The sequence below is a fragment of the Furipterus horrens genome, unplaced genomic scaffold, assembly GCF_987537825.1.
Source record: "Furipterus horrens unplaced genomic scaffold, mFurHor1.1.pri manual_scaffold_7, whole genome shotgun sequence".
Lineage (NCBI taxonomy): Eukaryota > Metazoa > Chordata > Mammalia > Chiroptera > Furipteridae > Furipterus > Furipterus horrens.
This window is the reverse complement of record NW_028327177.1, coordinates 139,688,782-139,715,003: the sequence shown is the minus strand read 5'-3', so window position 1 is coordinate 139,715,003 and position 26,222 is coordinate 139,688,782. Positions and strand designations below refer to the sequence as shown.

Below are 26,222 nucleotides of genomic sequence, written 5' to 3'. Positions count from 1 at the left end.
GGGTCACCTCTTGTTCCTGCTCCGCCAGGGAGCTCGAAACAGGGAGGTGGTCGCGACATTTCAGGAGTTAAACTCACTGATCGATCAGTTAAAGCTATTGTTCCGGCTGCTGGCGCCCCAGGTACCCTGCCCCGCCCACAGCCATCGCCCTGTCTGCCCCCAAGATTCCATATGGTATCCCCCTCTCAAGAGTAACGAGAACTCTAACTGTGCGCCAAGTTTTCAAACCAAAATCCGGGACAGTGTTCGGAACTAGTGCTCAGGAAGAGCGACAAGAGGCCTGCAAGCAGAAGAAAGACTGGGAGATGGAGCTAGGACAGCGCCCTAAAAGGAGAGAGGCGTGTGAGGGCGTTGGCCACTGGAGAAGAGGGTGGATCCGAGGGCGACCACCCTCCACACCCTGTTCAGCACCGCGGGCAGCGCTTATGCTTTGCCATTAGTAAAGATGGCGGTGAGAGCTTCGATAATCAGAGTGGCCATGCGCGACGGTCTGTACCACCGGATTTGAGGCTTCGGGGCGGAGGTGGAACGAACCATCGCGGCGTCCGGGAGCCATGTTGGAACGGCGGGAGGCGGCAGCAGCGTCGGGGATGCTCTGGTGGGGGCGGCAAAAGCCGGGGCCGCACTACAGAGGGGCTCTGGCAGTGGAGTAGATGGTGGCCAGAGGGTGGCGGCGGTGGCGCGGAGCGACAGGCCGAGAGGCGGGGAACCGGGGCGGTGGCAGGGGCCCGGGAGGGGGCCCGAGCGGCGGGGCGGGCCCAAGGCCCGGACCCGAGCAGGGGACAGTGGAGGCCGTGTTGGGAGGCGGGGGGTGATGGCGAGCCAGCCGCCGTGGTGGGGCTTCAGGGGATCGACGACCCCGCTCCTCCTGCTCCTCCTCTCTTTGTTCCCTCTCAGCCGGGAGGAGCTGGGGGACGGCGGGGTCCAAGGCTGGGACCCGAGAGTAGCTGCAGCTACGCGGTCAGGGGCTCAGATCGGCAGCAGGGCCTTAGCTCTTTGTCCCGAGCCACCCGTGGCCCGGGAGGGTGGAGAGCCTGGCCTAGGAGTCAGGGAGCCTATCTTCGTGGGGCTCCGAGGAGGAAGGCAAAGCGCCCAGAGTGGTCGAGGGTCCCCTGAGCAGCTGGACGCGGAGCTTAGGGCGGAATACGGGGTCCAGGCATTAGGCAGCCGTGGGCGAGAGACAGAACAGGGACCAAGGTCTCTGTTATGCTGGCGCCCAGAGGTCTCCTCTTGCAGGCAGACAGGACCCTCACGAAGAGATAGTTTGTCGCCAGAGGTTCTGTCCCCAGGGGTCCCGGACCCAGAGAACAGTTTGCCCTTCTCTTCAGACCTTCTGGTTCAGCCCCGTGGTTCCAAGCTGGTGTCCTCCCAGAGGAATGCTGGGAGAGGCGCCCCCCAAAAAGTGGGAACCAGGCGATGCTGTGGAGAATTGTGGGTGCCTGGGCGCAGGGGTCAAATCGAGAGAACCCTGATATCCCAAGCCGAGAGGACAGTCACTCGGGTGGACTGCCCTCCCGGAGCTGCGGGTTCTGGCCCCGGGCTGGATTCAGCACCGCGCACGGCAAGGACAGCTCCCGCTTCAGGTTCAGCACCGCGCGGTTATCGGACAGTTCCCGAGCCGACGCCCAAGCGCATGCGCTCCCGCGGTCTCTTCAGCCGCCGCTTCCTTCCGCAGCGCTCTGGACCGCGGCCCCCGGGGGTCCCGGCCGGGCCAGAACCCTGGAGAATACCCCTAGTGAGCCGGGTCCGACCCCGTCGCGCCGCGAACCGCCACCCGCAGTTTCCGCAGTACAACTACCAGGCACTAGTGCCCGAGAACGAGGCGGCGGGCACCGCAGTGCTACGCGTAGTGGCGCAGGACCCAGACTCGGGCGAGGCTGGCCGCCTAGTATACTCGCTGGCTGCGCTTATGAATAGCCGCTCGCTGGAGCTGTTCAGCATCGACCCGCAGAGCGGCCTCATCCGCACGGAGGCCGCTCTAGATCGCGAGAGCATGGAGCGCCACTATCTGCGCGTGACGGCGCAGGACCACGGCTCGCCGCGCCTCTCGGCCACCACCATGGTAGCCGTTACAGTGGCCGACCGCAATGACCATGCGCCAGTGTTTGAGCAGGCGCAATATCGGGAGACGCTTCGCGAGAATGTGGAGGAAGGCTACCCCATCCTGCAGTTGCGTGCCACCGACGGCGACGCGCCCCCCAACGCCAACCTGCGTTACCGCTTCGTGGGGCCGCCAGCTACGCGCGCCGCCGCTGCCGCTGCCTTTGAGATTGATCCCCGCTCGGGCCTTATCAGCACCAGCGGTCGCGTGGACCGTGAGCACATGGAAAGCTATGAGCTGGTGGTGGAGGCCAGTGACCAGGGCCAAGAGCCCGGGCCGCGCTCTGCCACCGTGCGTGTGCTTATAACCGTACTGGATGAAAACGACAACGCGCCTCAGTTCAGCGAGAAGCGTTACGTGGCTCAGGTGCGTGAGGATGTGCGCCCCCATACGGTGGTGCTACGTGTCACGGCTACCGACCGAGACAAGGACGCCAACGGACTAGTGCACTACAACATCATCAGCGGCAATAGCCGTGGTCACTTTGCCATCGACAGCCTAACCGGCGAGATCCAAGTGGTGGCACCTCTGGATTTTGAGGCAGAACGAGAGTATGCTTTGCGCATCCGGGCACAGGATGCAGGACGGCCTCCGCTGTCCAACAACACGGGCCTAGCCAGCATCCAGGTGGTGGACATAAATGACCATACTCCTATATTTGTCAGCACGCCCTTCCAGGTATCTGTCTTGGAAAACGCACCCCTGGGCCACTCTGTCATCCACATTCAGGCAGTGGATGCAGACCATGGGGAGAATGCGAGACTGGAGTACTCTCTTACTGGTGTGGCACCTGATACTCCCTTTGTGATAAACAGTGCAACTGGCTGGGTCTCTGTGAGTGGTCCCCTGGACCGTGAGTCTGTGGAGCATTACTTCTTTGGTGTGGAGGCCCGAGACCATGGTTCACCCCCACTCTCAGCCTCAGCCAGTGTCACAGTTACTGTGCTGGATGTTAACGACAATCGGCCTGAATTCACGATGAAGGAGTACCACCTACGGCTGAATGAGGATGCAGCTGTGGGCACCAGTGTGGTAAGTGTGACTGCTGTAGACCGCGATGCCAACAGTGCCATCAGCTACCAGATCACAGGTGGCAACACTCGGAATCGTTTTGCCATCAGCACCCAGGGTGGTGTAGGTCTGGTGACACTGGCTCTGCCACTGGACTATAAGCAGGAACGCTACTTCAAGCTGGTGCTAACTGCATCTGACCGTGCCCTTCACGATCACTGCTATGTGCACATCAACATCACAGATGCCAACACTCACCGGCCTGTCTTTCAAAGTGCCCATTACTCAGTGAGTGTGAATGAGGACCGGCCAGTGGGTAGCACTGTGGTGGTCATCAGTGCCTCTGACGATGATGTGGGTGAGAATGCTCGTATCACTTATCTGCTGGAGGACAACCTGCCCCAGTTCCGCATTGATGCAGACTCCGGAGCCATTACACTACAGGCCCCACTGGACTATGAGGATCAGGTGACCTACACACTGGCTATTACAGCTCGAGACAACGGCATTCCACAGAAGGCAGACACCACTTATGTAGAGGTGATGGTCAATGATGTGAATGATAATGCTCCGCAATTTGTGGCTTCCCACTACACGGGGTTGGTCTCTGAGGATGCCCCACCTTTTACCAGTGTCCTGCAGATCTCAGCCACCGACCGGGATGCTCATGCCAATGGCCGGGTCCAGTACACTTTCCAGAATGGGGAAGATGGGGATGGAGATTTTACCATTGAGCCCACCTCTGGCATTGTCCGCACAGTGAGGCGGCTGGATCGGGAGGCCATACCAGTGTATGAACTTACTGCCTACGCTGTGGACCGAGGTGTGCCCCCGCTTCGGACTCCAGTCAGCATCCAGGTGACAGTGCAGGATGTGAATGACAATGCACCTGTCTTCCCAGCTGAGGAGTTTGAGGTTCGAGTGAAGGAGAACAGCATCGTGGGTTCTGTGGTGGCCCAGATCACTGCAGTGGACCCTGACGATGGTCCCAATGCTCATATAATGTACCAGATCGTGGAGGGGAACATCCCTGAGCTGTTCCAAATGGATATCTTCTCTGGAGAGCTGACGGCACTTATCGACCTGGACTATGAGGCTCGCCAGGAATATGTGATTGTGGTGCAGGCCACGTCTGCCCCGCTGGTCAGTCGGGCCACTGTACATGTTCGCCTGGTGGACCAGAATGACAACAGCCCTGTGCTCAACAACTTCCAGATCCTCTTCAACAACTATGTATCCAACCGCTCAGACACCTTCCCCTCAGGCATCATTGGGCGCATCCCAGCTTACGACCCTGATGTCTCCGACCACCTCTTCTACTCTTTTGAGCGGGGCAATGAGCTACAGCTGTTGGTGGTCAACCAGACCAGTGGAGAGCTTCGACTCAGCCGAAAGCTAGACAACAACCGCCCACTGGTGGCCTCCATGTTGGTGACTGTCACAGGTAAGGGGCGGGGCAGGCAAATGACCCAGGGATTTCAAACTGTCCAGGCTCAGGGGCCCCAAAGAGGGATTTCCGTGCCTTCTAAGAATCCCTTAAATGTTTGGTTCCTGCACCCTGTAGGACCTGCCCTAGACCTGGCAGATTAAGTTCCCATAATCCCTGTTTAGGGTCATGGGAAGTCTCTCCAGAACCCCTAAAGATTGTGGGGCATCTAGCAGCTTCTATAAAGACTGTATTAACTGTCTACTACCCTAAGGTTAGCGCTTCTCCCTCTGAAAGGCTGGAGGTCCTGGGTTAATGCCCTAGAGGTTGCAGGAAAAGCCAGTCAGCCCACACCGCACCTCTGTTTACATGATGGGTTACTTGGGGTCCTCTCTGGCCCTTACCCCATCTGTGTAGGAGAGGGAAGCCAATAGTTTAGTGGTCAGGAACAGCAGCTTACTCTGGCAGCTTCAGGCAGAAAGTGTTCCCATATTGGCATGGCTACTATCCAAGGGACTGACCAAAGCCCTGCTTTGGAAAGATATCCATGGGTCCACCTGCCTCTTTCCTGCCTGCACGACCCCAGATTTTCACAAAGTCCTCCCTAATAGGAGGGTGCAGGTGGGAGAGGCTCTTGCAATGCTGCCTACTGGAGGCTTCAGAGGTTGGGAGACGGACTTTACTAGTGTATATTCCCCAATTCTGGGGTATGGATTCCTGGGACTGCAAGAGAAGGCAGAGCCTCCATTTATCAACCAGTGCTCATCAACCACCCAGTGTATGCTATGGTCTGGGGACAAGGCACATAAGCACCCCATTTTCATTTCTGGGAGTGGTCACTGAGATGGCAGGACCCAAGTTTAGCTTCCTGACCTAAGAATGCTGAGGGTGGACGAAGTCAGGGTGCAAGACCCTCCTGATGAGAGGGAGCTTATGACCTGGGGGGATAGGGCTGAGTGGTCACTAGGCCAGTGCCCCTTCGAGTGCCACGGGAAAGGAGTTTGCTGACCAGAGAGAGGTAGGGGATTGGTGATCCCTGACCGAGAACTCTCTTTGTTTTTTGGAGTAGATGTGTTTGCCAGTTGTGCAGTGCTGGGGAATGGAGGAGGAGGGCTGGTCCGTGGCTCTGGCTCCCCTTTGGGTCCTGAGTGGGGTGGCCTGCTGGCTTGATAACTTGGGCGAGGGTGTTCTGTTGGAGGAATGACTTGGAGACCCATGGGCACTGGCGGTGGGGGTGGGGCTGCTGGTTCAGGCCCCTCCTTGTGTTGGAGGGAAGGGAGAGGAAGCAGTCGCTTGCTGACACCTTGGCACTGCAAGAGCTGGCGGTCACAAGCCCCAGCCCCCCCTGCCTCCTGGCAGGGTCAGCCTGCTGACTCAGGTGGTGGGAGACTGGGCAGTCACTGGCCCCAGCCCTCTTGTGTCCTAAGGTGGGCAGCCGCTGACCCCAGACTGACCACTGCCCCTACCCCTGGCCACAGATGGGCTGCACAGTGTGACAGCGCAGTGTGTGCTGCGCGTGGTCATCATCACGGAAGAATTGCTGGCCAACAGCCTGACCGTTCGCCTCGAGAACATGTGGCAGGAGCGCTTCCTGTCCCCACTGTTGGGCCACTTTCTGGAAGGCGTGGCCGCGGTACTTGCCACACCTGCCGAGGACGTCTTCATCTTCAACATCCAGAACGACACGGACGTGGGGGGCACTGTGCTGAATGTGAGCTTCTCGGCGCTGGCGCCGCGCAGGGCCGGGGCGGGCGCCGCGGGCCCCTGGTTCAGCTCCGAGGAGCTGCAGGAGCAGCTGTACGTGCGCCGCGCCGCGCTGGCCGCCCGCTCCCTTCTGGACGTGCTGCCCTTCGACGACAACGTGTGCCTGCGCGAGCCCTGCGAGAACTACATGAAGTGCGTGTCGGTGCTGCGCTTCGACTCGTCCGCGCCCTTCCTGGCCTCGGCCTCCACGCTCTTCCGGCCCATCCAGCCCATCGCAGGCCTGCGCTGCCGCTGCCCGCCGGGCTTCACCGGAGACTTCTGCGAGACCGAGCTCGACCTCTGCTACTCCAGCCCCTGCCGCAACGGCGGCGCCTGCGCGCGGCGCGAGGGCGGCTACACCTGCGTGTGCCGCCCGCGCTTCACAGGTGAGCGGGAGCCGCGGGGGCCTCGCGCAGAGCAGGAGGGCCACTCCACAGTGCAAGTGAGGACCAGGTCACTCGAGCCAACCCGGGCCGGGTTGGGCGCAGCGAGACCAGCAGCCATAGAGCCTGGCCCTGAGCGGGCCTAGGTCACCAAGGATTAAAATCGGGGCTGAGCCCAGGCTGGTGTGGCTCAGCAGATTGAGCATCGGCCTGTGAGCCAGGGTGTCACCGGTTCGATTCCCAGTCAGGGCACATGCCTGGGTTGCGGGCCAGATCCCCAGTTGGGGGTGTGCGAGAGATAACTGCACACTGGTGCTTCTCTCCCACCCTTTCTCCTTCCCTTTTCCTCTCTCTAAAAATAAGTAAAATCTTTAAAAAATAATAAAAATAAATAAAGTCAGGGCTGAGGCTGCGAAGGGGGTGTGGCTGCGTGCGGAGGCGGGGCTGGGTGGTGGCCGGACCCCATGGGGCGGGTCCACAGGGAGCTAGACATTGCAGAGGAGTTGAAACCCAACTGGGAGCCTTGGCCTTGGTGGTGGGAGGTTGGGGATGGGGGTGTGGGGGATGGGGGTGCGGGGGAGGGGGGTGGAGGGTTGGAGAGGTCAGGGGGTGGGCCGACCCCTGGGGAGCCTGCCAGCGTCGTAGTAACTGCCTCTGACCTTGGCCTCACCCTAGGAGAAGACTGTGAGCTGGACACGGAGGCCGGACGCTGTGTGCCCGGCGTCTGCCGCAACGGGGGTACCTGTGCGGATGGGCCCGACGGCGGCTTCCGCTGCCAGTGCCCAGCAGGCAGCGCCTTTGAGGGCCCACGCTGCGAGGTGTCAGCTCGCTCCTTCCCGCCCAGTTCGTTTGTCATGTTCCGCGGCCTGCGGCAGCGCTTCCACCTCACGCTGTCCCTCTCGTAGGTGCCCGCCCCGTATCTCTCCGCGCCTCCACGCCATCCCTGCTACCTGCGAGACCCTGACTCAGATTCCTGACTGCCCCATCCTGCAGCCCCACAGGCCACCGCCCCGTCCCCGACGCCCTGCTTGGGTGTCTCAGAGCGTCACTGCTCCTGAGGTCATGCACTGGCCTGTCCCACCCTCTCTCGTTGCTTCCCCTGTCCCCAGCCTGGGTTTGCTCCCCTGCCAACCTTCTTGTCCCAGGGATGGTGGGTGTGAGGAGGTACTGGCTTGTGATGCACCCTGCCCACCCCACCCCCACCCAGGTTTGCAACGGTGCATTCGAGTGGGCTACTCTTCTACAATGGGCGCCTGAACGAGAAGCACGACTTCCTGGCCTTGGAACTCGTGGCCGGGCAAGTGCGGCTCACATATTCCACAGGTGGGCGCCATGAGGGTGTGTGTGGGCAGGCGGGTGCATGCGTGGGTGAGACGGGGCAGTTGCAAGTCCCGAATCCCCTCAGGTTTGCCTCACTGCACACCTGAGCACACACCTCCATGCCAAACAGATATCAGTGAGGACCGGGTTCCCTGTGGGAAAGGCCATCTCTCCAAGAGGTGTGTGCTTCTCCTGTCTGTCCAAAGGCACTCTGGTCCAGCCAGTGTGGTCGTCAATGGGAGGGAGTGATCCAATGCATCCAGGGTCATCCTGGGAGTAGCTATGCCTACATGGCTTGGGGGGTGGTGTCAACTTAGCAGCTCCAGGCAACCCTCCACATGCATCCCCCCAACAGGTGAGTCCAACACGGTGGTCAGCCCCACGGTTCCAGGGGGCCTGAGTGACGGGCAGTGGCACACAGTGCATCTGAGATACTACAATAAGGTGGGCACTACCCTTGGCCTGGGAGTATGGGGGGGGCTGGGATGCCAGGTTCTGCCCCTCAGGGGTCATCCTGGGGGTCCTGTTGAGTGGTGTGCATGGGTCTCTAGCCCCGGACAGATGCCCTGGGGGGTGCTCAGGGCCCCTCCAAGGACAAGGTGGCTGTGCTGAGCGTGGATGACTGCAATGTGGCCGTGGCTCTGCAGTTTGGTGCTGAGATTGGAAACTACTCGTGTGCAGCTGCTGGCATGCAAACAAGCTCCAAGAAGTGAGGCCCCCAGCCCCTGAACTCTACGCCCTCTGCTTGCCAAAGCCCACTCCAGTCCTTCACATGCCCCACTTCTCACTCCAGCCTGCCAAGCCCCCCACCCTTCCCTGGACCTTAAGATTTTCACCTTCCCACTAGGACCCTGAAACCTCACCTCACCTTCTCTGTCCGCTGCCCCAGGCACCTGCATGCCTCAGTCTTTCATCCTAACCCTCAGTCCCAGACCCTCTGCCTGTCATGAGCTCTCCTTTGCACCCCCAACTGAAATAAGGCCCCAGCTGCTCCCCCAGCCTGGCCTTACCCTCCTTCCTCACTCACCTTAGCCTCTGGGTCCTACCCTGTCCACTTCCTGCGGCCCTCAGGAGCAACCCTGCCCTGGCTCCAGTCCCACCAATGACCTGGGCCCCTGACCCCCAGGTCCCTGGACCTGACGGGCCCTCTGCTCCTGGGGGGTGTTCCCAACCTCCCCGAGAACTTCCCCGTGTCCCACAAGGACTTCGTCGGCTGCATGCGGGACCTCCATATTGATGGCCGCCAGGTGGACATGGCGGCCTTCGTCGCAAACAATGGCACCATGGCAGGTAGGCCATGTCCCCCACATGGCGGGGTGGGTAAAGGACTGCGTGGACCCCTGTGTTCTGTCTAGCACTTGTGCCTTCCTCATGTCTCATATCCTCCACGTGCGCTCCCCTCCCAGGCTGCCAGGCCAAGCTCCACTTCTGTGACTCAAACCCGTGCAAGAACAATGGCTTCTGCTCGGAGCGGTGGGGTGGCTTCAACTGCGACTGTCCTGTGGGCTTTGGTGGCAAAGACTGTCGGCTCAGTGAGTGGGCAGCATTGGGCAGGAGGGACCTGCAGGGTAAGTTCTCTTCCTGAGGTGGGGTCTGTGACCTCGCTCCTTATATCTCCTCAGCCATGGCCCATCCCCACCATTTCCGTGGCAACGGCACATTGAGATGGGACTTTGGAAATGACATGGCTGTGTCTGTGCCATGGTACCTGGGGCTGGCATTTCGAACGCGGGCGACACGGGGGGTCCTGATGCAAGTGCAGGCGGGGCCACACAGCACGCTGCTGTGTCAGGTGCGTCTGTCTTCCTGACCCCTCCTGGACTTTCCGCTCTTAATCTCTAATGCCACCTGCAACATTCCTGTTGAATCTGGGCCTAGTCAGACAGCATCCCTCTCGGCCAGGTGTTCCGACCGTACTGGACTCTGTTCTGGATTCTGGCCCTTGACCCTGTTTCCCACCATAACATCCTCTTCAGGGACAGGGCATCCCTCTCTGTGCGAGCCACACCACTCAGCAGCCTCTGGTCCTGACCTCTGCCCCTTAACCTCACTTTCAGCAACGTGGCGTCCCTGGGTACAGAGCTGTATGTGCCCAATGTGGCCTTGCTCCTGCGGTTCTACTCTTTGATATCCTTGGCCTCTGAGCCCACTGATCTCACCTGCCGACATGCCCAGCCCCAGCCCACCTTGGAGCCCTACCCCAGGTCTGTGCCTCTCTACCCACAGCTGGATCGGGGGCTGCTGTCCGTGACGGTGACCAAGGGCTCAGGTCGTGCTGCCCACCTCCTCCTGGACCAAGTGACTGTCAGTGACGGCCGATGGCACGATCTGCGGCTGGAGTTGCAGGAGGAGCCAGGTGGCCGGCCGGGCCACCATATCCTCATGGTCTCACTGGACTTTAGCCTCTTCCAGGTCTGACCTCTGACCCTGGGGTAATCTATTCTCAGTCTTCCAACCAGACCACCTCATCTGCTCCCACCTCTAGTCCAGTTCCTCCCAACCCCCTTACCTGCACAGAGTCTGATGTTTTCCTTGCAGTCCGCGTCCTCATATCGTGCTCCGAGCCCACCCGACCACCAGCCAGGCCTTGCTCAGGTCAGGGAGGCTGCCCACATTTCTGGCTTGGTCTTGGGGCGGCCAGCACTTTGGCTAACTCCTGGAAACCCTCGCTGGTCTCTGCCCCAATCTTCTAGCTCCAGGGCACAGGATTTCAGGGTGTGTTCTGGGTCCAGGAGAAAGGTGCCTGTCTGGGCCCCTCCCTTGCCTGGACCCTTGTTGGTGTCCCTCTCCCGTCCGTGCTCCAGCAGGTCCTCCTACCTGAGAGCAGCTTGCCCCCAGACCGTTCCCCTGGTGCACAGGGACAAAGCGTGGTCGTGCAGGGCTAGGCCAAGGCCAAGGCTGGCTCTGGGGTAGGGCAGGGGTTCTCCTGCATCCCCAGTGCTGACTGTACCCCTCCTCCAGGACACCATGGCAGTGGGGAGTGAGCTGCAGGGCCTGAAAGTAAAGCGACTCCATGTGGGAGGCCTGGCCCCCAGCAGTGAAGAGAAGGTTCCTCAGGGTCTGGTTGGCTGTATCCAGGTGGGGGTCAGCATGGGAACATGATATGGGGTGAGCGGTCTGAGATCAGGGGGCCTCAGGACTGAAAAGCTACATTCACATGAGGGGCGTGTGTGTGTGCGTGGTGGGGGGGTGCCCAGAGCCATCAGAGACAGGTCAAGCTGTTCCGTGCTGTTGGAGGTGAGAGGCCAGCTCAGATTATCAAGGCTCCTCAGAGGGCCGTGTCAAGGACAGCACAATTAGGGGTCCCCTGGGGGGCTGAATTGGGGTTCTTAGGGTCAGGGTCTAGGGTGTTGAGGGAGACTGCATGTCAGGAGTCATCAGACCAGGTGGCTTTCTCTGAAGGACTCGGGGCTGAGGTGCCCTGACGTGGGTCTCACCTCTGGCTGGCTGTGTTCACAGGGGGTGTGGCTTGGCTCCACGCCTTCAGGGTCCCTGGCCCTGCATCCGCCCAGCCAGCGAGTGAACGTGGAAACTGGCTGTGCCGTGAACAATGCCTGTGCGTCTGGGTCCTGCCCGCCCCATGCTGACTGCCGAGACCTCTGGCAGACTTTCTCCTGCAAATGCTGGCCAGGTGGGGCCTCGGGAGCCTGGAGGAGGGGGAGACTGAGACAGACGCCTGCTCCCACCCGTGCTCCGTGGTCAGTGTCCTGAGCTCTCTGGCCCCACCTGCAGGTTACTATGGCCCAGGCTGTGTGGACGCCTGCCTCTTGAACCCCTGTCAGAACCAGGGGTCATGCCGGCACCTCCCAGGAGCCCCCCATGGCTATACCTGTGACTGTGCAGCTGGCTATTTTGGGCACCACTGTGAGCACAGGTAAGGGGCCAAGGGCTGAGATGATGGGAGGGTCACTGAGATATCACGGAGCCACCTCACCTGGATGTCCACCCCCAGGATGGACCAGCAGTGCCCACGAGGCTGGTGGGGGAGCCCAACCTGTGGACCCTGCAACTGTGACGTTCACAAGGGCTTTGACCCCAACTGCAACAAGTCCACTGGGCAGTGTCACTGCAAGGTGTGCCTGGCCCCCGGCCCCCAGCCTTTTACCTCTTCCCTAGCCATGCTTTGTCATTCTTATCCATCTTGCTGACTTCCGCCCCCTGACCCGGCCTGTGACCTAACTGCCGTCCCTTGTCCCTGATATCTGACCCCTCCCGTAAGTTTCACCTGAGGCCCAGTCTCCCTTCTGGCCTGTGCGCAGTGTCCCCTTGGCCGTTCCTCCTGGGTTCCTCTCATTCGCCAAGCTCTGACCTCGGACCTCAGGTCACTGGCCCATTCTCCAACAGGAGTTCCACTACCGACCACACGGCAGTGACTCCTGCCTCCCCTGTGACTGCTACCCAGTGGGCTCCACGTCGCGGTCGTGCGCACCCCACAGTGGGCAGTGCCCTTGCCGCCCAGGCGCCCTTGGCCGCCAGTGCAACAGCTGTGACAGTCCTTTTGCAGAGGTGACGGCCAGCGGCTGCCGAGGTGAGCAGGCTCCCTGCTTGCCACCAAGTACTGTGGCATGCTTGGCTCCTTGGGCAGGGACTCCAGGGGGATTCTCTGAGGAGACACTGATGCCAAGGGATCCCCACATTTGCCCCCAGTGCTTTGATAACCTGTCACTGAAACTGACAGACAAGCTCTTGTGAGGCCAGCAGTGGAGTGGTGGGTGGTGGGCCTGCGTTGAATGGTGAAGGGACGGTGGGTGGGGCTGTCACTTGCCCCAGCCCCTGGCCATTTGGCTCAGTGCCTCCTTTCTCCCTAGTTCTCTATGACGCCTGCCCCAAGTCCCTGAGATCTGGAGTGTGGTGGCCCCAGACCAAGTTTGGCATTTTGGCCTCAGTGCCCTGTCCTCGGGGGGCCCTGGGTGAGTACCTGGGGCAGGTGCATTGCTGAGGGTGAGGGTGGTCCTGTCCTTGGACTGCTGGAGCCACCTCTTTTCCTGAGTTGGGTGGTCTTGTTCCCGCAAAGAGATGGGAGTGGGGTAGGGGTCAATGTGGGGCCCTTACTACCTCCTAGGGGCTCTGGGTCCCTCCCCACACCTCACTGAGCCTCCATCTGTTTCTCTTGGCTTCTGGGCAGGATTGCGGGGTGCAGGTAAGGGGTACGTGTTTGCTCAGGTGTGCTGCCTCCTCCCACTGCCAGAGCTTTTGCAGATCCCTCCTGCTGCCTGAAGCCCCTGCAGACCCCTCCCCACTGCCTGAGGTCTCTAAAAGCTACTTCCAATTGCTTGAAGTCCCTAGAGGCCCCTTCCTGCTTTCTGAAGACCCCAGGGCGCCTTCTCTGATGCCCAAGGTCCTCAGAGACCCCTGCCCACTGCCTGAGACTCCTGACAATTCCTTCCCACTTCCCAAGGACCTTGCAGACACCTCCTCAGTTCCTGAGGTCCCTGCAGGTTTCTGCCTACTGCCTGAGTTCTCGAAAGACGACTGCCCCCCCCCCACACACACACTTTGCCTGAGATCCCTGCAGTGGCTGGACAGAGATTGTGTATGCATGCTTGTGTGTGTGTGTGTGTTCTTCTGTGCTTGCGCACGTGTCTGTGAATCTGTCCTGGGGGGAGAGGATTCTGCGTTAAGGTTAGCGTCCCTCTTGCTGATGGCTACAAGCTCCATTATGTCCAGGACAGTTCTTATACTACCCCCATCCCCCCCTCACAGACAACAGAGAGATGGCAGCAAAGTCATCACTGGGGCAGTTAACATGTGTGTGAAAACTACTCCTGGAGAATTGGGTCTGTGTCAGCATGTCTGCTTATACGTGTGTGCATTGTGTGTCTGTGTGCTTGTCCTGATCCACGCATCTGTGGGCGTGCAGATAGCATTGGGGTATGTGTGTGTATGCGTGTGTGCGCGAGTGTGCGCTTGCCCCAGGCCATGTGTCTGTGAACCTTTCCTGGCCTGCGTGTGTGTGCACGTGTGTGTGGGCGCGTACACAGTCGTGCCCTTGTGCTCACTTATATAGTTTGTGGTTCAAAATGGTCACAGACCTTTCAGGAGTTGACTGACAAGCAGGCGGGGCCTGCCTGGGCTAGGGAATGGGGCTGCTCCATCCAGGGGTCTATCCAGAAATGTCTAGTACTCTGGTCTGTGATTCAGAGCGTCCCCTGGGGAGGGAGAAGGTGCTGTGGTCACCTTCTGAGGAAGGTATGCAGGCCCCAAGCCTGACCAGGCTCGCCCGCCCATAGGTACTGCCGTGCGGCTCTGTGATGAGGACCAGGGTTGGCTGGAGCCTGACCTCTTCAACTGCACCTCCCCTGCCTTTCGAGAACTCAGTCTGCTGGTGAGACTGCCCAGACCATGCCCTGCACTCAACGCCTGCCTGGCCCTGGCCTTAGCCCTGGTCTCAGCTTCCCCAGGCCTGTGGTAGCCCGGACACCATGCCCCAGCCTTTGTCCTGGGCACTTCCTGGTGGCCCTTCAGTCTGGCCAAACCCTTCCTGTGAGGCTTTTGAGAAAGGCTGCAGGCACTGCAGTGACCATCCCCACCTTTGTCCTGGCAGCTGGATGGCCTAGAGCTGAACAAGACAGCACTGGATACTGTGGAGGCCAAGAAGCTGGCTCAGAGGCTGCGGGAGGTGACTGGCCACACTGACCACTACTTCAGCCAAGACGTTCGAGTCACTGCCCGCCTGCTGGCCCACCTGTTGGCCTTCGAGAGCCACCAACAGGGCTTTGGGCTGACAGCCACACAGGATGCCCACTTCAATGAGGTCAGGCTGTGCCCTCGCTCCCCTGGCCCGGGACCCCGAGCCCTGGGTCCCCTGCTCAGGCCCCTCCTGGCCCTGGGGAAGTGAAAGCCCTGGACTGTCCGCCTTGTCTGGTCCTCCCTAGACCCACCACCCCCTTGCCTGCTGGGATCTCTCTGAGCACCTGGCCAGACCCCTCAAGTCTGCCCTGTCCCTTCATACAACCTCACCTGGCTGAGCCCACTCTCCTCCCCCTCCTCCCAGAATCTGCTGTGGGCAGGCTCTGCACTGCTGGCTCCGGAGACCGGGGACTTGTGGGCAGCGCTGGGGCAGCGGGCCCCCGGGGACTCCCCGGGGAGCGCAGGGCTGGTGCGGCATCTGGAGGAGTACGCTGCCACGCTCGCCAGGAACATGGAACTCACATACCTGAATCCCGTGGGGCTGGTCACGCCCAACATCAGTATGTGGTGGGCGGGGTGGGGCAGTGAAAGGGCGAGGACCCAGAGGTCTCAGGGGCTAGAGGCGGGGATGTCAACATGAGTGGCAGGAGGCTGGGCTACTGCTCTCGGCACAGGGACAGGCTCCATTCTGGTAGCAAGGGGGCTCTGGGTTGTGCGGTAGGAGGGAGTGGGGCCCTCGGCATGGGGAGAAGATCCTTGATGGTCTCATTGGTCTTCCTCCTGGGCAGTGCTCAGCATCGACCGCGTGGAGCACCCCAACCCGTCCCGGGGGACCCGTCGCTACCCTCGTTACCACAGCAACCTTTTCCGAGGCCAGGATGCCTGGGATCCTCATACCCATGTGCTGCTGCCTTCCCAGTCCCCACGGCCATCCCCACACGAATGTGAGAGCCTTGAGTGACCCCTCCGCCAGGTCCTATTTTCCACCTCCCACCTCAAAGCCAGATACCGTGTCTCCCTCCTGCCAATTCCTGGCCAGATCCCCTGTGAGACTCTCCCATGCCAACCCTCCGTCCCACCTCTGGCCACCACGCTTGCTCCCCTTGCCAGATCTCTCCCTCCTCAGATGACTTTCCCAGGCCTGATAACCAGGACCTAGCCCTGGGACCCCATGCTTCCTTCATGCGCTCCTGCTCCCCCACCCCCCAGTTCTGGACCTGTAGGGAGGGAGTTCCCATGCTTGATGCTGGGTTGGCTTTAGAGCTGGGTGTGTGAGTGCCCACAGTCAGAGGTCACTGACAGTGTCTGCTCCCCTTCCCCTGGCAGTTCTGCCCACAAGCAGCAGCAGCGCGGAAAACTCTACCACCTCAAGTGTAGCGCCGCCCCCAGCGCCCCCAGAGCCTGAGGCCGAGCCTGGGATTTCCATTGTCATCCTCCTCGTCTACCGCACATTGGGGGGCCTGCTCCCGGCCCAGTTCCAGGCCGAGCGTCGGGGTGCCAGGTACACAGGCGGAAATATCCCAGGCCCTTCTCCCTGAACTTTCCATAAGCGTCTACCAAGCTTAGTACCCGCTGTTTGGTGGGCAAATGAGCAGGTTCATAGTCATACAGAGACGCTTGTATGCACAGCTGCAGGGAGCCTTGTCCATGCTGGCTGGTTTCCACGTGAAATGTGTTCTCTGGAGGTGTGCAGAGTGGCAGACAGACACAGAGCCACAGTGAGGGCGGTCGCATAAAGAAGAGGCGTGCCAGCCAAGTAGAGACAGGCAAAGACAGGCTGACTGATGGAGGTCAAGTGCAGGTGGCCAGAACGCAGTTTGATGCAAACAGTCTGGAGCTGCTCAGGCCTCAGATCCCAGTGTGGGCAGTGGGTCTGAAGCCCCTCAGCTGGACAGAACCTGTGGTTTCTTCAGAACCATGACACCCAGCTAGGCCAGGGACTGCTGGTCTTGAAGAGCATCCACTCGGGGGCATCCCAGACCATGGCTCAGCCATGCCGAGTGGCACGAAGACAGTGAGGTAGGCAGTCGGAACTTGGGGAGGCCTGCAGTGTTCAAGCCCAAGTGGGGTGTCTCCTCAGGCTTCCCCAGAACCCTGTTATGAACTCCCCGGTGGTCAGCGTGGCTGTGTTCCACGGACGCAGCTTCCTGAGTGGTGACCTGGATTCCCCAATCAGCCTTGAGTTCCGCCTGCTACAGACGGCAAATCGGAGCAAGGCGATCTGCGTGCAGTGGGACCCGCCTGGCCCGTGAGGACCTCCCCTCTGGAAACTCGTGATCCCCTATTAGTTCCTGGGAAGCCCAGCCTGTCCCTGGGGTCCCCACTAATGCCCCTGTGCACCCAGCCCCATGAGGAATGCTGCTTCCCAACTCCGGACACCCTCAGCCCTTCCCACCAAAGCCCCGCCCGGGGCCGGGGAACTCCTCAGAGTGGACGGAAGGTCTGACCGCCCTGTGGCCGCAGGGCGGACCAGCACGGAATGTGGACCGCACGGGACTGTGAGCTGGTGCACAGGAACGGGTCCCACGCACGGTGTCGCTGTAGCCGGACAGGCACCTTTGGGGTCCTCATGGATGCCTCCCCCCGTGAGGTAGGGCTGCGTTCAGGGTCCTGAGGAAGTGGGAGGGTCAAAGGGCAGAAGTGCGCGACACCCCGACCACCGCCCCTGTCTCCACAGCGGCTAGAGGGCGACCTGGAGCTGCTGGCTGTGTTCACCCATGTGGTCGTGGCCGTGTCTGTGGCCGCGCTGCTGCTGACTGCGGCCGTCCTGCTGAGCCTGCGCAGCCTCAAGTCCAACACGCGTGGGATCCATGCCAACGTGGCGGCCGCCCTGGGGGTGGCAGAGCTCCTCTTCCTGCTGGGAATCCACAGGACCCAAAACCAGGTGCAGGGTCAGGGCCAGGGGACACGTGTCCTGATGACCTAGGGCCAGAGCTCAGGGTCAGAGACCAGGGACGCTTCAGGTGTGGCCAGGGTGTGGGGCAGGATAGAGCCCGAGGAGGGACGCGGAGGCCCGGGGTGGGCAGGGTGTGGGTCTGAGGCGGGAGAGCGAGGCGGCGCGGCCCTGACGCCCTGCCCTGCCTTCAGCTGCTGTGCACTGCAGTCGCCATCCTCCTGCACTACTTCTTCCTCAGCACCTTCGCGTGGCTCCTCGTGCAGGGGCTGCACCTCTACCGCGTGCAGGTCGAGCCGCGCAATGTGGACCGCGGCGCCATGCGCTTCTACCACGCTCTGGGCTGGGGAGTCCCTGCTGTGCTGCTGGGTGAGGGCTCTGCCCACTGGCCCGTCCAGGCTGTGACCCCTGACCTCTGTCCACCACACGGCCTGCCCCCTGTCCCGATCATGACCCCAGCCTCAGCGCCCCCATGCTGTCTGCTCCGGGAGGAGCCTGCTCTGCGCTCCATCCCGGCTTCTCTCCATACGTGAGAGGCTCCGCAGCTCTAGAACACAGCCCTTCCATCCTGCCCCCCCATCCCCTCCAGGCCTTGCTGTCGGCCTGGATCCTGAGGGCTACGGGAACCCCGACTTCTGCTGGATCTCAGTCCGTGAACCCCTCATCTGGAGCTTCGCAGGCCCTGTTGTCCTTGTCATTGTGGTGAGTGCTCTGCACTCGGTGCCACCTGTGTGCTCCCCTGGGGGTTGTAAGGGGAGGGGTGCCAGGTGGCAGTCTGCAGGCTTCCTAGTCTTGACCTTTACTGCTCCCTGCTCAGCTGGCGTGGAGAAGGAGGCTGGGGCGCGGGGCGGCTGCCTCTCCTGCCTCTGCCTCCCTGTGTCCCTGTCTGTCTCTCCGTCTCAGCCCCTCTCTGGTGTCCTGTCTCTGACTTTTTCCGTGATTCTAAGCTTCTCTGTCTCTTTGTTTCCGATCTCCGTATTGTGCGTGTTTCCCTGGTCCCACTCTCTCTCTGTGAGTCTTGGTCTCCGTCCGTCTGTCTCACCACCTCTGTCTCTGCCTTGCTCCGCTCCGCATGTCCGGCTGTGGGTCCAGATGAACGGGACCTTGCTTCTCCTCGCTGCCCGCACATCCTGCTCCCCTGGGCAGAGGGAGGCCAGGAAGACCTCCGTGATGTGAGTTGGCTGTATGGGGGCTGGGGCGGGGATTCTCACCCTTCCTGAGTGGGGTCTGGGGTGCAGGCTGGGCTCCTGGGTAGGGGGAGGAGGTCACCTGCCCCAGCCCACCAACCCTCTCTGGTGCCCTCGACATGGTCTGGGCCCCGCACGCGCTTCAGCCCTGCTAGCTCACTTTGCCCCACCCGTGTGTGCCCTCCTATCTTCCATGTGTTCTCTCATGCCACCCTTCCCGTGTGTTTTCCCATGTCCATTCATGGCTCTCTGAGTACTTGGCTCCTTCTGTGACCTGTCATATCCCCTAGTGTCCTCCTGAGACCTCCGTGTTTTTATGTGAATTCTTTTCCTTCCATGTTCCCTGCCTGACCCGTGTTTCTCCTGTGTTTCCTGCGTGAGCGCTGTGTGACTCTTGCGTGTCCTCCTGTGTCCTTCCTTGTTCCCGTGGCAGGACCCTTCGGAGCTCCTTTCTGCTCCTTCTGCTGGTCAGCGCCTCCTGGCTCTTCGGCCTCCTGGCGGTCAACCACAGCGTCCTGGCCTTCCACTACCTCCACGCTGGACTCTGTGGGCTCCAGGTAACGCTGGCGTCCCTCTGTCACCCGGACCTGCTGGGGCTTCACAGTGGGGGGCCCAGCCCTGGGCAGGGCATCGGCTGGGTGACTGGCACCGGGCTGGTCCTAGACTGCCTGTCACCAGCACTGAGGCTCCTGGCCGCTTGCCTGCTGGCCACACTGACCCTCACTGGCTCCAGTCACTCAGGCCCCTCAGATGTCTCGCTGCCTTGGCTGCCTCCCTGCCTCCCTTCCCGGGTCCCTGACCGACCCCCTGGTGGCCGCACTCTGACTCAGTTCCGATCTCTCACTGACCCTTGCTGACCCGCAGGGCCTGGCCATGCTGCTGCTCTTCTGTGTCCTGAATGCAGATGCCCGGGCCGCCTGGACACCGGCCTGTCTGGGCAGGAAGGCAGCGCCGGAGGAGGCAAGGCCGGCGCCTGGGACGGTGAGGGGCTCCCACGGCTGGGGAGTCAGGATGGGGACCCTGGGAGGCCAGGCTCTGGGGCTCCTCCGGGGCTGGCTCACACCCCTGTGCCCCCACTCCCAGGGGCCTGGGGTTTACAACAACACAGCCCTCTTCGAGGAGAGCGGCCTCATCCGCATCACTCTGGGCGCCTCCACCGTCTCCTCGGTGAGCAGCGCCCGCTCTGGCCGGACCCAGGACCAAGAGAGCCAGCGGGGCCGCGGCTGCCTCAGGTGAGCGGAGGGGCCTCTGTGCTGGGAATGTGCTCAGACCAGCCCCGCTCCACCAGGGGTGGGCGCTACCAGGTCCCGTCTTGGCCCCCTGGGAGCCTCTGTCGCTGCCTCCAGAGCCATCCCCCACGCATGCACAGACACCCAGCCTCCCAGGCTCTCCGTCTCACCCCTCTTTGATGGGGGGCTCCTGCCTTTCCAGGGACAATGTCCTGGTTCGCCACGGCTCAGCTGCTGACCACACGGACCACAGCCTCCAGGCTCACGCTGGCCCCACTGACCTGGATGTAGCCATGTTCCATCGAGACGCTGGTGGAGGTGGGGGCCTGGGCCAGGGAGGAGGGGGGCAAAGGATCGCTCCCCAGTTTCCTTTCTTCTGCCCCAAATTAGGAGCAGTGGTTGACTGCAGTGGGCCAGGCTTCCCAAGTCACTGCCCCAGGAGGCACCCAGCCACCCAGCCCTGGTTCCTGTGTTCACTCCAAGCTCTCCTGGGTCCCTAGGTCCCCAGCCCTATCCTCCTTGCTACAGCCACCCGCAAGACTCCCCAAGCCCCTCCCCTCCCAAAGACACTGCTAGGTATTTCTCCTGACCTTCCCACCTCCAGGTGCAGACTCCGACTCTGACAGTGACTTGTCCTTGGAGGAGGAGAGAAGTCTGTCCATCCCGTCCTCAGAGAGCGAGGACAATGGCCGGACACGGGGGCGTTTCCAGCGTCCACTCTGCCGGGCAGCCCAGAGTGAGAGGCTCCTCACCCAGCCCAAAGGTCATGGAGCCCTCTGGCCCCGTGGGTGACCAAGAGACACCCCATATTCCACTTGGCTGTGACCCAGGGACCCTGCTACCCTTTAGGATTCCTGGGACCAACCTGTTGGGAACCTGGGGTCATCACTGGTGCCCTGTACTCCTCTCCCATCCAGCCTCCTAGCAGGGTTCTGCTGGCTAGAGACCCAGGAACGGCCCGGGTAACAGGACAGCAAGGTCAGGGACGTTAAAGGGTGACATGTCATCCCTCCAGCCCCTGGTGTTCCCTGAGGGTTGGGGTTCCGCTGTCAGCCATCCGGTGTCCCCACCTCCAGTCTCTGTCCACCCCTTCAGCTGAGAGTGAAGGCTTGTTAGTAACCACCCCCCCACCCCCCAGATGGTTCTGTTGATGGTCGAGAGATGCCTTCTATGCTCAGTGAGAACAGCCAGGGTTTCAGGACTCATTACGGTCAGGGATCACAGAGTTTGGCTCACAGGGGTCATAAGTCCCTGTAACCTGTCCTGGCTCTGCAGATGTGGATGGCAATGACCTCCTGTCCTACTGGCCAGCCCTGGGGGAATGTGAGGCTGCCCCCTGTGCTCTGCAGACCTGGGGCTCCGAAAGGCGCCTGGGCCTGGACACCAGCAAGGATGCTGCCAACAACAACCAGCCAGACCTGGCGCTGACCAGTGGGGATGAGACCTCTCTGGGTGGGGCCCAGCGCCAGAGGAAAGGTGTGCTCCGTGTGCCCTCGGCCTGTGCTTCAGGGACCCCTGCGACTTCCCATGCCCTGATTCAGGGGATTTCATCCTCCTAATCCCAAGTGCTTCCCAGGGATCCCCTCGCTCTGACATGAGGTTTCTGCTCCTCTACCCTGCATCACAGTCCCTGGGGACTGCCCCACGACAACTGGGGAATTGTCTGCACCACAGAAACCCCGGGGGCTCCTTCTGCCCCATCCCAGGGGGTTCCTGCCCTTTGACCCTGTCTGCATCACCAGGACCTGGGGCTGTCTCCCACCCGACCTGGTAATAGGGAGGTTTGTCCCTGCCCCTGCATCTGGGGACTGTCCTGTCCTCACCCAGGCGATTACTGTCTCCCCACTCTGACCCCTGGCCTGCGGCCTCTCTGGAATTGCCAGGAGCCGACTCTGTCCCTCTCCCAGAGGTTTCTGTCCCTAACCCACGTCACAGAGATTCCCAAGGCTGCCATGTTCCTAGGCCCAGGAAGTCCCCACCCACCATGCACCCACTGGGCCCCATTTGCTCCCCCACAGGCATCCTGAAGAACCGACTGCAGTGCCCACTGGTGCCGCAGACCCGAGGTGTCCCTGAGTTGTCTTGGTGCCGTGCCGCAACCTTGGGTCACCGTGCTGTGCCAGCTGCCTCCTACGGTCGCATCTATGCTGGAGGGGGCACAGGCAGCCTTTCACAGCCAGCCAGCCGCTACTCCTCCCGTGAACAGCTGGACCTGCTTCTTCGGCGGCAGCTGAGCCGTGAGCGGCTGGAGGAGGCCCCTGCCCCTGTTCTGCGTGCCCTGAGTCGGCCAGGTTCCCAGGAGCGCCTGGACGCTGTGCCGGGCCGCCTGGAGCCCAGGGATCGGGGCAGCACCCTCCCACGGAGGCAGCCACCCAGGGACTTCCCCGGAGCCATGGCCAGCCGCTTCAGGTCACGGGATGCGCTGGACCTAAGGGCACCTGGCGAGTGGTTGAGCACACTGCCCCCGCCCCACAGTGCCCGGGACCTTGACCCGCAGCCCCCACCTCTGCCCCTGTCTCCCCAGCGGCAACTCTCAAGGGACCCCCTCTTGCCATCCCGGCCCCTGGACTCTCTGTCCAGGAGATCGAACTCAGGGGAGCGGCTGGACCACATGCCTAGCTGGCACCCCTCACGAGAAGGCCTTGGGCCACCCCCGCAGCTGCTCAGAGTCCGGGAGGACCCAGCCAGCGGCCCCAGCCATGGCCCCTCCACAGAGCAGCTGGACATCCTCTCCTCTATCCTGGCCTCCTTCAACTCCTCAGCTCTGTCCTCCTCCGTCCAGTCCTCCAGCACGCCCTCGGGGCCCCACACCACTGCCACACCTTCTGCCACAACCTCTGCGCTGGGACCCTCCACGCCACGCTCCGCCACGTCCCACAGCATCTCAGAGCTGTCGCCGGACTCAGAGTAAGCAGGGTCCAGCCACCTCCTCACACCCTCGCCAGCTCAGGGCAACCTCCCGTGTACTCGGCCCTGTGTTCTGCCGCCGAACAGGGTGGGGGTCGGCAGACAGTGTGGGCTCCCCTGGGCTCAGCACAGCCAGGGGCCACAGGCTCAGGGCAGAAACCGGCAGGGAGTGCGGCTGTGATTAACGGGCCTGCTGGCTGTGTGATTGGGGTCAGCCGCCCTCCCCGGCACCCCCCGGGCCACAGGGGAAAGATAGGTGCCTTCCCAAGGGCTTGAGCTAATGGTTGTGGGAGGGCAGGAGCCAAGGCTGAGCTGTGGGAGGGGCTGGGGGAGAGGCAGAGCCCGCTCGGGAGGCTGTGCTCCCGGGGTAAGTGGGGGCTGAGGAAGGGGCAAGGGTAGTGCCAGGATATGGGTGCCAGGCCGAAGAGCTAACTCTGATGGTAAACCATTCTCTCATTTATTTGTTCAATCAATATTAAGTTCCTCCTGCCTGTGGGCACTGTGGGGTTGGGCACACAGGAATTGAGTTGGGACCTGGGTATCTGTGGGGTAGGGGATGGCAGATGTACCCGAGAAGAAGCCATATACACAGGAGTCACAGAAGAGTGGGGAGGAACCAGGAGTTGCCAGATCTTAGAAGCCAAAAGGAGAGCTGAGCTTTAAGGAGGAGGAACAGCTAGGTCAGGCTCTGTGGGGGTCTGTAGGGTGAGAGGTCTGTTTGTGGGGAAAGGGACCCTGGAAGTAGGACAGGAGAGCAACAGAATCTGAGCAGAGTTGGGGAAGAATAGAGTGTGGGGCAAGGGATTTGGGGGCCTGGGGCCCAGGGGTTCTGGGAGGATGCTGGGGGAGGATCAGAGGGAGCCGTGAGCACCATCTGGGTCCTTCTGCAGCTTAGCCTTGGGGTCTGGCTATTGGGGCTGTGGAGCTGGGGGTACTGAGCAGGGGATCAGGCTTTGGAGTCCCACTTGACTCCTCTGAGCCTCATTTTCCTTATCTGCAAAATGTGTCCATAGTAACAAACTGAGATGTGGAGGTTTTTGAGACAAAAGTCTGTCCAGTGCTTAACATGGTGTCTGTACGTAGTAAGTGCTTGCTACGTCCTTAGAAGACAGAGGTGGCCAGCCAAGGAGCCTTGCTGATGGCTCTGGGGGTCCAGAATGGATTTAGGGGACTGGAGAACGCCAGAATGGGCATGAAGGGGCTAGGGACTGAGAGGCAAAGGTGATGGGGGAGGGGAGGGGAGGTGGCCCAGGCCCAGTTGGGTGGGTGGGTGGGGGACGCCAGTCACCTGATTCACAGTCCCCTCAGCAACCAGCTTTGATCTCCTCATTCAATTCTGCAGAGTTCCTAGAAGCGAGGGTCACTCCTGAGGGGCAGACGGACAGCCAAGGAGCAGCTGAGGGCAATGGAGGATTTGGGCTGACGGAAGAGGCTCCAGGAGCCTGGGACGGACCCCAAGGCAGCCCCCAGCTTTCCCTGTTGCTGCATTGCTGGGTGTCCATGCTCGTCCGTGAGCGTGTGAACATGCGTGTGCCAGGTGTGCAGGTCCTGGAAACTGACAGGAGGACTTTTATACATTTTGTACCTTTGTAACCAGAGAGATATGCTTATGTTATTTTTCAGCTTTTCTGTTGGCTGGGGTTCTGAGGCTGGGCTGGGAGGGGGAGAGGGGACAGAGGCAAAGAGGTGCAGAATTCGGCCCCGTTTGGGTTCCTGGCAAAGCATATGTTCTTTTTTCTCATCTTACTGGGGTAGGTTCAGGCAGATGCCTCCTGTGCCCCCAGGTTGATCTAATATTGCCAGGCCCCAAAGCGCAGAAGTGATCTTTGCTTTTTCTTGGGTGCCCCGAGGGCTAAGCTTCTGGGATTGGGGCTTGGTCTCGGAAACAAGGGTCCTCTGACCCCTCACAGGGCGGGCTCATGCGGCCCCGCCCCTCCCCATGCAGACGGATGTTTATGACATGGGGTCCCTGCCACTTACTGCCTTATGACCTAGGACTGATGCTGTCGGTGCTGGCGGAGCAGCAGATGTCATGTTTACAGAGCCAGGCATCCCTTTCTCCCACGGGGAGGGGTTCAGGCCTCGAATCAGGCACTCCTGCAGGGGGTGCCGCTGCCCCTGCTGTGAGCGGAAGTCGTCTGTGGTGCCATTTAATTCCCTAACACTGCCCCCAGCTAGAATTCATTTTGGAGTGTAAAGTGGGAGGGAGAGCAAAGGGAGCAGAAATAAGGGAATTGAAGAAGCAGAATGTTTACAGGAACCTCCCTGGCCCGGGGCACCTGGGCTGCAGGAAGGGACTCAGTTCCACTCCTTTATTCCCTCCTAAGGGGCAAGTTGACTGTTAGGACCCTGTTCACAAAACTCTCGTTTTTATTCCTTTGTCTGATGTCCAGAACTGGGAACTTTTACATTTTGTTACTTTGTTTACAGGTCAAGATTTAAAACATTTTAAAACTTTGTTTACGACTTAAACGTTTGAACTTCTACACTTTGTTTACAGTTGAGACTGTTTTCCCCCCTTTGTTTACAAGTGGAAGGTAGAAAAAGCGGGAGAGGGGCTTGGAGGATCCCACCTGTGAGGACCCTGACCTGGCCACCTGGAAGGGTCTCTAACCCCTCGTGCTCCCAGGCCAAAGGTCAGCCCTGACTCCCCTGCTGAACGGAAGCTGAACAGTAGGCATCCTCTTACCGCTGGGAAAAGCCTGTAGAGTTCTGTGTGGGGTGGGGGTGGGGGGCTCCGTGCCAACACCCCCCCCCCTCACGCGTACTCTTGGGAGGCAGTTTGCAAGATTAAAAGTCCTACTTTACTGACTGGTGCCAAATCTCGCCAGCCTGGACCCCTGCTCTCCTTACCCAGAACGATTCCAGCCCTTGAAGGGCTGAGGGGTCCACTGTGGGAAGAGGGGGTTGTCCTTGCTATGTCCTAGGTTCTGTAGATGCCCCTCTCCAGGGGTCGCCCCCTGCAGCCCCGTGGCCCCTTTCCCTGTCTGTGTAAATCGTTCCGTGAAGCCGCGCTCTGTTTTGGGAATAAACTTCTATAGAAAATGGTTATTGTCTCCTTTGTTTGGTGCTGGAGGAGCGTGGCTGTGAATGATTCAAGCCAGGCTGACCTTTGGGAGAAACCTGAGCCCTGCCTCCTCCTAACACTGTTCTGCTATTTTTAGCCCATTTCATGGGAGATTTGGACCAGGTTCCCATCCCTTTTACCCTCAGTTCTGGCCTTTCACCTTGCACTTGGGTCCTGAAGTATGAATGCAGGTACTGGGAGTAAGGTCCCAAGGTGTTGGGTAGCAAACCAAGGAGGGGGGGCGGGGGGACGCACGTCTCCCTCCTTCCTTCAGCAGCCCTGAGCCAGTCCGATAAGATTGAAAGGTCTTCCCTAACTCAAGTAA

General features: G+C 60.8%; 1 protein-coding gene across 1 annotated transcript; it reads left to right on the top strand.

Moving 5' to 3' along the window:
- Nucleotides 1-814: 814 nt before the first annotated feature.
- On the top strand, nucleotides 815-25,877 carry CELSR3 (cadherin EGF LAG seven-pass G-type receptor 3). The gene is made up of 37 exons (XM_090284685.1): nucleotides 815-4,556; nucleotides 6,017-6,667; nucleotides 7,340-7,565; nucleotides 7,872-7,987; nucleotides 8,340-8,428; nucleotides 8,536-8,693; nucleotides 9,111-9,274; nucleotides 9,391-9,516; nucleotides 9,607-9,776; nucleotides 10,211-10,396; nucleotides 10,946-11,062; nucleotides 11,444-11,615; nucleotides 11,717-11,858; nucleotides 11,937-12,057; nucleotides 12,329-12,512; nucleotides 12,793-12,894; nucleotides 13,110-13,124; nucleotides 14,215-14,309; nucleotides 14,529-14,738; nucleotides 14,979-15,174; nucleotides 15,403-15,558; nucleotides 15,941-16,115; nucleotides 16,695-16,862; nucleotides 17,078-17,204; nucleotides 17,292-17,498; nucleotides 17,702-17,876; nucleotides 18,097-18,209; nucleotides 18,600-18,679; nucleotides 18,769-18,771; nucleotides 19,128-19,251; nucleotides 19,559-19,675; nucleotides 19,778-19,926; nucleotides 20,126-20,235; nucleotides 20,528-20,686; nucleotides 21,199-21,399; nucleotides 21,942-22,830; nucleotides 24,173-25,877. The coding sequence occupies exons 1-37, from the start codon at nucleotides 815-817 to the stop codon at nucleotides 24,198-24,200; spliced, it is 9,963 nt and encodes a 3,320-aa protein (XP_090140811.1). The 3' UTR covers nucleotides 24,201-25,877.
- The last annotated feature ends 345 nt before the right edge of the window (nucleotides 25,878-26,222 follow it).

Excerpts from the sequence above, each read along its gene's own strand:
- CELSR3 (XM_090284685.1), top strand. The coding sequence starts at position 815 with ATGGCGAGCCAGCCGCCGTGGTGGGGCTTCAGGGGATCGACGACCCCG. Across the intron at positions 7,566-7,871 it reads CACCTCACGCTGTCCCTCTC|GTTTGCAACGGTGCATTCGA; the intron begins GTAGGTGCCCGC and ends ACCCCCACCCAG. Across the intron at positions 17,205-17,291 it reads TGGATGCCTCCCCCCGTGAG|CGGCTAGAGGGCGACCTGGA; the intron begins GTAGGGCTGCGT and ends CTGTCTCCACAG.